The sequence below is a fragment of the Onychostoma macrolepis genome, chromosome 10 (genome assembly GCF_012432095.1).
Source record: "Onychostoma macrolepis isolate SWU-2019 chromosome 10, ASM1243209v1, whole genome shotgun sequence".
Taxonomy (NCBI): domain Eukaryota; kingdom Metazoa; phylum Chordata; class Actinopteri; order Cypriniformes; family Cyprinidae; genus Onychostoma; species Onychostoma macrolepis.
The window spans coordinates 1,522,339-1,535,393 of NC_081164.1; the positions used below are offsets into that span (position 1 = coordinate 1,522,339).

At 36.2% G+C, this 13,055-nt stretch overlaps 2 protein-coding genes across 4 annotated transcripts; one reads left to right on the forward strand and one right to left on the reverse strand.

Moving 5' to 3' along the window:
- Positions 1-2,437: 2,437 nt before the first annotated feature.
- hint1 (histidine triad nucleotide binding protein 1) lies at positions 2,438-5,444 on the reverse strand. 2 transcript variants are annotated; one of them, XM_058789347.1, is made up of 3 exons: positions 5,253-5,444; positions 4,745-4,819; positions 2,438-2,733 (listed from the first exon to the last, which is right to left on the reverse strand). In XM_058789347.1, exons 1-3 carry the CDS (start codon positions 5,361-5,363, stop codon positions 2,569-2,571), a joined length of 351 nt encoding a protein of 116 aa, XP_058645330.1. In that variant the 5' UTR covers positions 5,364-5,444; the 3' UTR covers positions 2,438-2,568. The 2 variants fall into 2 exon arrangements, with proteins under 2 accessions (XP_058645330.1, XP_058645329.1); XM_058789346.1 differs by having other exon boundaries at positions 4,745-4,849; positions 5,253-5,433.
- Positions 5,445-7,063: 1,619 nt separating this feature from the next.
- Positions 7,064-12,039, forward strand: ubxn8 (UBX domain protein 8). 2 transcript variants are annotated; one of them, XM_058788345.1, is made up of 8 exons: positions 7,074-7,182; positions 7,521-7,646; positions 7,744-7,817; positions 7,936-8,058; positions 9,061-9,192; positions 10,622-10,663; positions 10,820-10,894; positions 10,972-12,029. In XM_058788345.1, the coding sequence occupies exons 1-8, from the start codon at positions 7,107-7,109 to the stop codon at positions 11,140-11,142; spliced, it is 819 nt and encodes a 272-aa protein (XP_058644328.1). In that variant the 5' UTR covers positions 7,074-7,106; the 3' UTR covers positions 11,143-12,029. The 2 variants fall into 2 exon arrangements, with proteins under 2 accessions (XP_058644329.1, XP_058644328.1); XM_058788346.1 differs by lacking the exon at positions 7,521-7,646 and having other exon boundaries at positions 7,064-7,182; positions 10,972-12,039.
- The last annotated feature ends 1,016 nt before the right edge of the window (positions 12,040-13,055 follow it).

Genomic DNA, 13,055 nt, shown 5'->3' on the forward strand with positions numbered 1-13,055 from the left:
GGGGACACGTCTGGCACTGCAGGATTTGAGTCCCTGGCGGCGCAGTGTGTTACTGATGGTAGCCTTTGTTACTTTGGTCCCAGCTCTCTGCAGGTCATTCACTAGGTCCCCCCGTGTGGTTCTGGGATTTTTTCTGGGTGAGATCTTGCGTGGAGCCCCAGATCGAGGGAGATTATCAGTGGTCTTGTATGTCTTCCATTTTCTAATAATTGCTCCCACAGTTGATTTCTTCACACCAAGCTGCTTACATATTGCAGATTCAGTCTTCCCAGCCTGGTGCAGGTCTACAATTTTGTTTCTGGTGTCCTTTGACAGCTCTTTGGTCTTGGCCATGGTGGAGTTTGGAGTTGGACTGTTTGAGGTTGTGGACAGGTGTCTTTTATACTGATAACGAGTTCAAACAGATGCCATTAATACAGGTAACGAGTGGAGGACAGAGGAGCCTCTTAAAGAAGAAGTTACAGGTCTGTGAGAGCCAGCAATCTTGCTTGTTTGTAGGTGACCAAATACTTATTTTACAGAGGAATTTACCAATTAATTCTTTAAAAATCCTACAATGTGATTTTCTGGATTTTTTTTTTCTCATTTTGTCTCTCATAGTTGAGGTATACCTATGATGAAAATTACAGGCCTCTCTCATCTTTTTAAGTGGGAGAACTAGCACAATTGGTGGCTGACTAAATACTTTTTTGCCCCACTGTATGTGTGAAGGTACTATTGACATGGAGGCATATATTGGAATTGTACAGAGACATATACTGTCATCAAGATGATGTCTTTCATGGGAAGTCCATGGTTATAAGATCAATACAATGCCAGGCCTCATTCTGCATGTGCTACAACAGCGTGGTTTCGTAGAGACAGAGTGAATGTGCTAGATCAGTCCAGATCTGACTCCTATTGAAAATCAAATGTATGACCAGTCATGAAAAGGAGAATCAGACAACAACAGTCACAGACTGCTGAGCTTCTGAAGTCTTGTATCAAGCGAGCCTAGACAAAAATTCTGCTTGCTGAACTTTAACAATTAGTATCCTCATTTCCCAAACAATGAAACGTTGTAATTAAAAGGACCGTTGTGACAGTTAAACATGCCTCTGTTCCAACTTTTTTGGAGTGTGTTGCAGCCATCATAATCAAAATTTGTTCATATTTACAAAATAAATTTATGTTGGTCAGTGAAAACTTTGGAAATCTATTCTTTGTACTTTTGTCAATTAAATAAAAGTTAAAGAGAATGAACAAATCACAGATTCTTGATTTTATTGCATTTTACAAAATGTCCCAACTTCTCTGGAATTCGGGTTGTAAATAGTTTCTTATTTATTTTATGTTCTTAATTTTCATTATGGCCTTATTATAACATTTACATTTAATCATTTACACTGAATCATTTAGCAGATACTTTTATCCAAAGCAACTTACAAATAAGGACAAGAGAAGCGATCAAACCAACAAAATAGCAATAATGTAAGTGATAGAATAGAGAGTGCAAGTGTTAGAGGGTAAATAATAAAGTCTTATAATAAAAAGAAAACAAATAGATAGAATAGAAACAGAGTAAAGAGTGCTGGTGTTAGAGGATCAAGTGTAGATGGGAGAGATGTGTCTTTAGTTGTTTCTTGATTCTCTAGCTGTTCTGTTTTCTTGGTTTAGCAATCACTGTAACTGCAGGGGGCGCATGAAACTTTTTACATTTTTCCTGGAAAATCTCAGCCAAGTGACCCACATGAACCAAATGAGGGCGCTATAACGCAAGAAACATCCATTTCGTTTATTTCAATGTATAGGTTATGAACCAAAGTTGTGTCGTGGCTGTCAGCATTCCTGTTATTTACATTTATGTCATGAAGCCTGTTTGAATTGTACAAATGTGTGATCAGTGTTTATTATACAAGTTACTGAGCAAATGCAACTTGAATGCACACACTGTAAAGCTGACATTATTTTAAAAGATTCATACATTGACTCACTCTGTTGCTCAGATGCTCACGTTAAAGGGACAGCTCACCCAAAAATGCAATTTATTTTATTTCTTCTGTTGAACACAAAATAAGATATAGTGATGATCACCAAACAGTTGATGGTAGCCATTGACTTCCATGGTATTTTATTTTCATACTATGGAACGCAATGGCTATCAGCAACTGTTTGGTTGCTGTCATTCTTCAACATCTTTTGTGTTCAACAGAAGAAAAACTCAGGTTTGGAACAACTTGAAGGTGAGTAAATGATGACAATTTTCATTTTTGAGTGAACCATCCCTTTAATCATTGGGGGGAAATGCTCAACACAATCTTTATTTGCATGTTTACTTCTCAAGGTTAACAAAGCAGTAATTCATAACACATAGGATGGCATTCAAAAGTCAGCCCAGGAAACAACCAAAAACTTCTGGAATATTTGTGGCAAGACTGAAATAATGACCCCAAACAACAGCATTTAATGGTTTTTATTGATGTCCTTAGTTGTATTTCTGATGGACTCCTAATCGACATGTAACAATTAACCTCACTTATGGCGAACAATGACACTACTAGAGATACAGTGATATCCTGAGAACAGCAGTTAGCCAGGAGGCCATCCCAGCTGACGACCCCCCAGCACGTGGATGTGAACGTGGTAAACAGACTGACCCCCGTCAGGACCCTCATTGAGCACCAGTCGATATCCTCGGGGCAATCCCACCTCCTCCGCACACTTCTTAGCAACGATCATCAGGTGTCCGAGCAGCTGTGCCAATATAAACAAACAATCATAACACTTCAAAACAGACATTAACCAGTAGGTCTAGTGGCATAGTTTTAAAAATTGTCTCAATAATAAAGCTGACGAAACTAGACAGTAATACTCATTTAAATAATGAAAATGTATTTTTAACAAATACCTTTCAATTGTTTAATAACTGAATTACTGGTGAAAATCTACACTACCCACAATCCATGAAGAGAATCTTCAATCTACCAATCAGAGAAGTCACGAATTCACAGAAAAGAGAATTTTTTATAGCAGTCTGATATTGTTATTTTTCTCTGTTGTTAAAATATATTGTTGTGATGTTGCTTAACTGAGACTTACTTTTGTAATTGTTCCCTTTTTTGCTTACACTATACACTTTTTGTTCACTTTTTTTTTTTTTTTTTTTACTCCTAAGAGACATCTAGTGGTTAGAGACGCTGCTAAAATGGATGAACACAGGCAGGGCAGGACTTTGGGGACCGGGGGCCCCTGGGCTTGCAGTTACGTTTGGGCCCTATACACTACAAATGCCCTCAACTAGAACATCATTATGGAGCAACACAAAATACACAAAAATAACAATATACTTTGAGGTTCACATATTAATTTGCAACATGTCTAGCCTATAGTCAAAGTTTAGATGTAATATTAAATAGTCATTATAATACAATAAGCAACATGTGTTCTCTCAGTTGAGAGATCAAAACCCTGAAATAACAAACAGACTCATGAAAAGTTTAAATATAACATTTAAATGTAGAAATATTAAATGACTGCAAAAAATGAAATAAGCTACTTTTTTAAAATATGAAACCACATTTGCGATGGTGCAGATATTTGGGGAAAAAAAACAGGACTCTTGTTTGTGTGATAGGCCAAGTCCTATCATAAGGCATATGTTATAAAACAGAAACACATTAAATGGCTATTTTTTTTTTTTTTTTTTTTTTAAATCATTTTGATGACATTTCTGCCCCACAGAGAGCGCTCAAATCACATAATTTAATGGAATATTAATATAATATAGAATCATCATCTGGAATGAAACGAGGCATGAACATTTCACAAATTTATCATTATCTTTCTATATGTGCGCTGCGCGCTTTTAGGCTAAAGGTTTATTGGAGCTGTTCAAAGTGTGCAATGTAATTACAAACTAATCGGCACAAACGCGATCAATACGTGTCCTTCTTCTATGTGAAATAATCATAAATACCAGTTTATGCCGTTTGATTATGGCCTTGAAGGTCGTAGTTGGAAACTGTTAGCCCCGGCTGGCCCGTTTAGTCCTTGCGTGTGCAGTGGAAATGCATATAACTGAACAAATCAAACAAACGTAAACAGGCAAAGGCCATGAGCTGCAGCCCAGTCAAGCACAATGGTAAGTCCGGCCATGAACACAGGTGAACTCATTTAATCTCTTCCTGTTTGCTACTGTTTGGCACCCTGATGAAAGCTTGTTTGGGCAGATACACATTGGTGTTTCTAAAGGCAAATATAGGCTTTTTAAATACTAAAATTTATGCATTCAAAATTAAAATATCTGCAAATCTATCTCTGGATGTGGAATTCTGTCTCTTCTATGCGACAAGATAAACCTTCAATCGGTTTGAACATTGAACTGACCTGAGCTGAATAACAACACTTTTGTCTTCCATAGAGCTCTACTTTAGAGCTACTTTACAGCAGAATTTGAATTTTTTTTCATATCTTTTTTAAAGTTGTCTGCATCAATGATTTTGTTATTTTCCTGTTTATTACTCTTAGGCTGCTTTGAAAAAATCTGTATAAAGAACTAGAAGGTGACTTGACTTAATGTTGTGTGCAGAACGGTTTATTAAATAATTTTTAAGTGTCCATGGAGAAAACAAAGAAAATACTTCAGAAACAAAGCCAGGAATATGTACATCAACAGATTCATGGGCACTAGATTCATTTGGAGGTCTGTGGCTAGTGAAGTAGTAACTTCAAACACATTGTGTTCCAGTATCAGTTTAATACTGACCTCTTTATCAGCGTCCTCTGCTTTAGAGATCTGAGTGATGGGCTTTCTGGGGACCACCAAGAAGTGAGTGGGAGCCTGAGGGGTCACATCATGGAAGGCAATACACTAATAAACACAGAGAAAGTTTAACAACGTATATTATACATTCAACTAGGTATATGAAATATATATTTAAAAAACAAAAATAATACAGTTGCTGTGCAACTAAAACCATTAATTAAAATATACGCAATCGAAATGCACGACACAAAGTTGTGGAGAAATGCGACAGTTCATAGTCAAGTCAAGATACACGTGAACTAGCACAAAAATATGGCACATTTCCAGACCGCCTCTATTTCAGCTGAACTGCAGAGCACGAGCTGAATTTGCAACTGAACTGCAGATACATCGATAATAACAGAGATCAGAGAGTTTGTCACTCAAGCGCATTTTAATGCTGCAGAATCAACCGCATTAGCGTATCAGCGCTGAAGCAGCGCAGCTGCACAAACAGTGGAGATCGCACCTGATCATCTTCATAGATGATTTTGGCAGGAATCTCTTTGCGGATGATTTTGCCGAAGATCGTGTCTCCTCCCGGCTGCGCGCTCTGCGCTCGAGACACCTCATCCGCCATGATCACAGAGATCTGCTTCTGTCAATCACACACAGCGCAGACCAGCACAGAACGACAACGACGATTGGACAATTCCCACTGACGATCGAGCACATAATTGGACAGCTAAAATTAACTATTTTTCATAATAAAAGCCTATTTTTTTTCTCAAGCTAATTTTTCCAAGTTTATTTCATCTAATACGTGACCCTGGACCACAAAACCAGTCATAAGTAGCACGGGCATATTAAATTATAGCAATAGCCAAAAATACATTGTATGGGTCAAAATTATCCATTTTTCTTTTATGCCAAAAATCATTAAGTAAAGATCATGTTCCATGAAGATGTTTTGTAATTTTCCTACCATAAATATGTTAAAACTTAATTTTTGGTTAGTAAGATGCATTGCTAAGAACTTCAATTGGACAAATTTAAAGGTGATTTTCTCAATATTTCGATTTTTTTTTTTTTTTTGCACCCTCAGATTCCAGATTTTCAAATTGTATCTCGGCCAAATATTGTCCTAACTATACATCAATGGAAAGCCTATTTATTCAGCTTTCATTTTATGTATAAATCCAAAAATTTCCAAAAATGGACCCTTATGGCTGGTTTTGTGGTCCAGGGTCACATATGCATTCAGTACAGTGGTAGTCTACTATATTCATACTAATAAACTAATATATATATATATATATATATAAGACCTCTAACACTAGCTTGATCTATTCTTTTTTATTATTCTATCTGTTTTCTTTTTATTTATTACATAAAAAAATAAAAAACCTTGCTACGTGTACTGTGTTAGGCTAACTGAGACTTGTTCATCATTGCTCTTTTGTTGATTTTGATTTCTTCCATTGTCCTCATTTGTAAGTCGCTTTGGATAAAAGTGTCTGCTAAATGACTAAATGTAAATGTAATATAAACCTAATTAAACCAAATTACCTATATTAACTGAATGACATTGATATTTAGAGTGCTCTATTTCTATTTATTTTTGCTGTGTTGTAACAGATACATGCTAATTTCAGCAGCAAGATTCCAGTCACAGAATAATAAAATCACAGCAAGATCGCAGTCACAGAGTATGGAATCTTTCATTTGAATTAGGTTTTATTATTCCTTAATTTTAATATTCTATGACTGTGATCTTGCTGCTGAAATTTGCATGGATCCGTTACAGCACAGAACAGGGGGGGGGAAACTGAATTAGAGCAGTATAAAGCTCAATGCAAACCTAAGAACTCCATAATGGAGTAATAAAGTAAAGTCTAGTAACACTTAACTGTTTATGTATTTCAGCGTTATTTTCGGAATGTGGGGTCTCTGCAGAGCAAAAGTTGGTGACTTCAAACTAACAAAAATGATGCCTTTTTTTATTGACCAGAAAAAAAATATACAACAGTTTACAAAAATGTATAACAACATGCCAGAATGTAGAAACAAACCACTGATTCATGAATCAAAACCTGCATATTCGTGAAAAATGTTATTCTTATATTAAGTCTTCTTTGCTATTTTATTAACAATGTTCTCCAAACTGGTGCAGTAGTCCTTAGTCTCTTAAAGAAAATGAATGAAATTTGGCTTGGATCCTGACCATTTCTTCTCGTGTAGGCCTATGTGAAATTTTCCCGAAAGCCCCTCCGTTTTAGGCCACGCCCACAGATTACTGTTCTGCAGACATTTTTTCCCCGCGTCCATTGGCTTTTATTTTGAAACGTGTTACTTCCGTGTTGTGATTTTTATCACTGCTGACATGTCTAACAGATGTGTTGTATTCTGTGTTTTACTGGCAGGATTTTGCTTCATTTCATGGAAACACTCGTTGATTGGTAAGACATTATCATGATAATCATTTTTCTGGCAAAAAAAATACATAAAAATTAAAGCAGAAAATCCAGAATTTCATCATGCTGAGCTCACTTTTAGGAGAGCAAGAAGAAAAAAAAAATGAAATTCCTAATGTTAACATGGAATCATTACATCATCTTATTGTTTATCAAATTATGAAATTTCTTCAGTGGAATTGGGTATTGTTCTTATTTTGAGATCATTGCTATAAATCTTGAAAATCAGCTTGGGCTAATGCTACTGCAAGTGATAAAGTGAGCCAGGGCAGCTAAAATTCAAGAGGACAGGTGTTATACGTGTGTGATCTTGTGTGTTAAAGGTGTTAAAGATGCTCTGAAGTTAGCTGGACGCGGGTTCATATTCCTGGGCATATGCACATGGCTGATTTACATGTTCCCGAGACTGAAATATTTCTTCTTTCCAGTGTGTCAGGAGCTCCCAGACAGTGCGTACTTTCAGATGACAATCTGATGTTTGTGTAGTTGTGTATTTTCTGTAAAAGCTTATTTTTATAACTGAAGTTGAGGTATGTCATCTCGCAGGCCCCCTGCATGAATCCAACAGACAGAAACAAGAGCAAGTTAGAAGAGTTCAACAACATCAACACAATGACAAGGTTCAACACATGACACTGCCTTTAAAAGTGAATCAATATTAAATGTTCCACTGTAGATGAGTATGATATGAATATAAAATATTCTAACGATACTTGTGTTGTTTCTCATAATATGAAGACATCTGACTATGCTGAAAGTGTGATAAAGCCGAGGCAGAGCGTGTTACTCCAGCAGAGAATGGAAAGATACCATCGGATGACAGGAGAGACCTGGAAACTGAGCCAGGGTTTTCCTGTCGGGGTGAGCAAACGCATTATCACCTTCCACATGCACCAGGACATGACTTGTTCTGTCTACTTCTTTTATTTATTTATTTTTAAACAATTAAAAATAAGAATTAAAGTACATTTACATTTAGTTATTTAGCAGATGCTTTTATCCAAAGCAACTTACAAATGAGGACAATGGAAGCAATCAAAATCAACAAAAGAGCAATGATATGCAAGTGCTATGACAAGTCTCAGTTAGCATAACGCAGTGCACGTAGCAAGGTTTTTTATTAATTATATAATAAATATAAAGAAAACGGATAGAATAGAGAAGCTAGTGTTAGTTTTATTTATTTTTTTTTTTAAGAAAACGAGCAGTTAGTAAATGAATAGAGTGCAACTCTAAAAGGGGCAAGTTTTTTAATTAATTCATTTATTTTTTAAATAGAATTAGAATAGAGAGTGGTAGAGTTAGAGAGTCAAATAAAGATGGAAGAGATGTGTTTTTAGCCGATTCTTGCTCGGATTGAGTTGGGCAGGTCATTCCACCAGCAGTGAACATGATTTTGTGCCTCTTTGGGATGCACAATAAAGCAACGTTCACTTGCAGAACGCAAACTTCTTAAAAAGAATGTGTTAAAAATAACACAACCTGTGCTGTTTCTTAACACACCTCTGTGTCTAGTTCAGGACAACACATTTTGTGTTACTTTTAACACAACCAATGTGCTATTCCTGCTAATTTCTGCACACTAATGTGTTATAGTTACACAATTTGTGTCAATTATGTACAAAAAATGACACAAAATGTGTTATAATAGTCAACACAAAAAAATGTGTTTTGAGAGTGATCTGAAGTAATGAAATTAGGTAAAGGGGAGCAGAGCCAGTGGTGGTTTTGTAGGCAAAATCAATGCCTTGAATTTTATGCGAGCAGCAAAAAAAAAAAAGTAGTTTGAAATGACACCATAGGAACCATTGGAAACATAGATAAACAATTTAGATTACTGACTGCACCTATGATATGGTTCAGGGGGAAGAGGATCAGATGTGTGGTGATGCTGATGCAGACGAGAATCCTAATCAGGGAGCCAGAAGGAGACGCAAGCTTCTTCAGACCGTTACCCAAGATCCTGTCCAACAGGAAGTGCCCAAGCAGAAGAAGGTGAATAAAAGGATTTTTCTTGGAAAGGAGCCTTTGATTATAGACATAAAGTTGTGACCAGAATTATTGGCCCCCTTGGTAAATATGAGCAACGAGGGCTGTGGAAAGTTCTGCATTGTTTACCCTTTTGATCTTTCACTCAAAACAATTTCCTTTCATTGAAGTAAAACAGTTGAAAGCGGGAGGGAAAATCACATTATGAAATTAATGTTTTTTTAATGAAATTAATGAGAAATAATGAGAATTAATGATAAATTCTCATTAATAAAATATCTCTGAAGCAAATTCCTATTCATATTTGCATTTTAGCACATCAGGTTGAATAAAAAGCCATGACTTTTCTATTTCACAGGACTACAAATATAAATAGGGAACACAAAGGCCAAAATCCCTTCATCATCCATCACGTATGATGTGCAGAACAAGACTGCTAAATTTCACAAATTAGAAAGTGGCTGTAAGAAAACTAAAGCATTGAAAATTGCTACAAATCCTGGAAGAAGACGTGTGTATTGTCTTGTTGCGTGGTGAGGAGGAGAGTTTGAGTGGCCAAAGACTCTCCAAGTATCACAGCTGAAGATTGCAGAAATTAGTTGAGTCTTGGGGTCAAAAAGCCTTAAAAATATATCAGAAATCATTTACAAGCTGTTTGGGAGGATTTCAAGAGAAAAAATCTTCTGTGCACTATTCAACTTGCATATTGCATATAAAAAAACTTGCACTTGCGTATAAAAAAGAAAAACTGTCCCACTTTATATTAAGTGGCCTTAACTACAATGTACTTACATTTAAATTAATCATTTGATACAATGCACTTATTGTGTATATACATGTTTTTACATTGTACTTATATTTTTAAAAATACCTGTATGTAGTTACATCTGTAATTAATTTCTGTAATTACATTTATAATTACACTGGTGACCCATCCCTTACACCTTAACCCACCCTTAAACCTACCCAGACCACCAAACCTGTCCCTAACCTTACCCATATCCCACCTTAATAGCAGTAAAGGTGTTTTGCAATACAATAAGTATATTGTACTTATTTTTTGATGTAAGTACATAGTAGTTAAGGCCACTTAATATAAAGTGTGACCAGAAAAACAAATGCAGTGACGGATCATGTAGCGGCTCAGTTCAAGCGACACACGTGAACCGATCATCTTTTCATATTTACTTAAAGCACAAAATAAACATGAATGAACATCAGAAGGTATTTTATAACCACGGAAAGAATATTTTGAATGAAAGATCAAAAGTAGAAACAATGCAGAATTTTATTTCCAGCGCATTCTTTGCCCATATTTACCAAGGGAGGGGGCAATAATTCTGAGCACAACTGTGTATTTATGTAGCACTTTCAGAAACTGTGGTTAAGGTCCTGTGTGGAAGAAATGGTTTTTTTTTTTTTTCTCCTGTTAAAGGTCATAGTTTTGCCTGACGAGCCGTCAGCGGATACTGAGGGGGTGAGTGAACTTACACCACAGAAAATATAGAATAAGAAAATTTTATTTCCACAGAAATAAAAACAAGAAGCAGATCATGACCCAATAATAACTGGTACTTTCTTCTGTGAAGGCATGTATTTATAGTTACATCTCTGCTGTGTAATTTACTGACAGGTTGTAAAAATAGCTCTCAGATGTCCAAGTGGAAGAACGATCTGCAGGAGATTCCTCAAAACCTGGAGTTCTCTGGTGAGTCTCCCTGATTACTGTGATCTGATTTGAGTAGAGAAGATGAAAAGCTTATGTTCATGTCTTATTATCATTAGCTGCTTCTTGACTGGATGATGAAGACAGGATACCATCCTGCTCTCTACACGCTGTGTACATCCTACCCCAGGACAGAGCTGATCGCTGCTGCAGACGTGAGCCTGGAGGAGGCTGGCGTTCTCACCAACACTGTGCTGAATGTGGAGGAGAAAGAGCCGTCCATTACCTAAGAGCGCTTCTGTTTCTGAAAAGCTTTTATTGGACTGAATGGAGCTGGTTATGGATATCAATGTCAGTGCTGTAATCTCATGCACCAGTTGACAGGACTTTATTCTTTACATGTGGCATAATTGGGATACATTTCAGTGCAAATGCTTTTCATTTGCTGATCTTAGATTTTCTATAAGACTTGAGAATCAACCTTTTCATAAAATAAAATTTTCATAAAAATGAAAGCCAGTACAACCAGTGCTGGGGAGTAACGAGTTACATGTAATGGAATTACGTAATTTAATGACCAAATAAGGTTATACTTTATTTTAAGGTCTCCTTGTTACAGTGTAATTATACATTTAAGTACTGAGTAATATTAATTAACAACACGTATTTACTGTAGGATTAGGATTAGAGGTTTGTTTAGGGTTATTGCATGTAATTATTACATAATTTTGTGCTAATACTATAGTAATTACATGTAACGTGTAACAAGGACAAAATAAAAATTAAGTGTAACTATAATCTGTTAGTTACTGAGAAAAAAATGTGTAATTAAATTAGTTACTTCTGAAAATGTTAACGATTACATAGGGGGTTACATCTGAATATTTACTCTCTCTCTCTCACACACACACACACACACACACATACAGATTGAATTGATTTCTATCCCAAAATGTATATTGCTTTTTTTTTTTTAAGATTAACGTTTTTTTTTTTCCAAAGCATTGTTATATTCCAGTGTTCCCTGTCATAGCAATGCAAGGATTTGATTTCAAAAACAGCATCATAACTATTAAACTGCAACCCCAATTCCAGAGAAGTTGGGATATTTTGTAAAATGCAATAAAATCAAGAATCTGTGATTTGTTCATTCTCTTTAACTTTTATTTAATTGAGAAAAGTACAAAGAAAAGATTTCCAAAGATTTCACTGACCAGCGTAAATGTATTTTGTAAATATGAACAAATTTAGATTTTGATGGCTGCAACACACTCCAAAAAAGTTGGAACAGAGGCATGTTTAACACTGTGTCACATCAGCCTTCCTTTTAATTACAATGTTTCATTGTTTGGGAATTGAGGATACTAATTGTTAAAGTACAGCAAGCAGAATTTTTGTCTAGGCTCGCTTGATACAAGACTTCAGAAGCTCAGCAGTCTGTGACTGTTGTTGTCTGATTCTCCTTTTCATGACTGGTCATACATTTGATTTTCAATAGGAGTCAGATCTGGACTGATCTAGCACATTCACTCTGTCTCTACGAAACCACGCTGTTGTAGCACATGCAGAATGAGGCCTGGCATTGTCTTGATCTTATAACCATAGACTTCCCATGAAAGACATCATCTTGATGGCAGTATATGTCTCTGTACAATCCCAATATATGCCTCCATGTCAATAGTACCTTCGCACATATGCCAGTCACCCATGCTGTTTGCTCTGATGCACTCATATACCATGAGAGACGTTTGCTATTGCTTCTGTCGCTAATGAAAGTCTGGATGGTCCCTTTGGCCTTTGGGACTGAGAACTAGAAATCCATTTTTCCCGGAAACAAGTTGAAATGTGGACTCATCTGAGAACAGTACACATTTTCACTGTTTTTTTTGACTATCTGAGATGAGCTCTGGCCCAGAGAACCTGGCAGCATCGCTGCATTGAATTGATGTATAGCTTTCTCCTAGAGTAACAGATATTCAAGTTGCATTTCTTGATGCAGCAGCACACTGTGGTAAATGACAGTGGTTTTCTGAAGTACTCCTGAGCCTATTTGGCTATATTTAACACCACAGCATGATGGTTTCTTATGCAATGCCATTTGAGGGCCCAAAAGTCAAGCACATTCAACTGAGGATTCCTGCCTTGCCCTACATGTACTGTGATTTCTCTGGATTCCCTGAATCTTTTCATAATATTATGTACG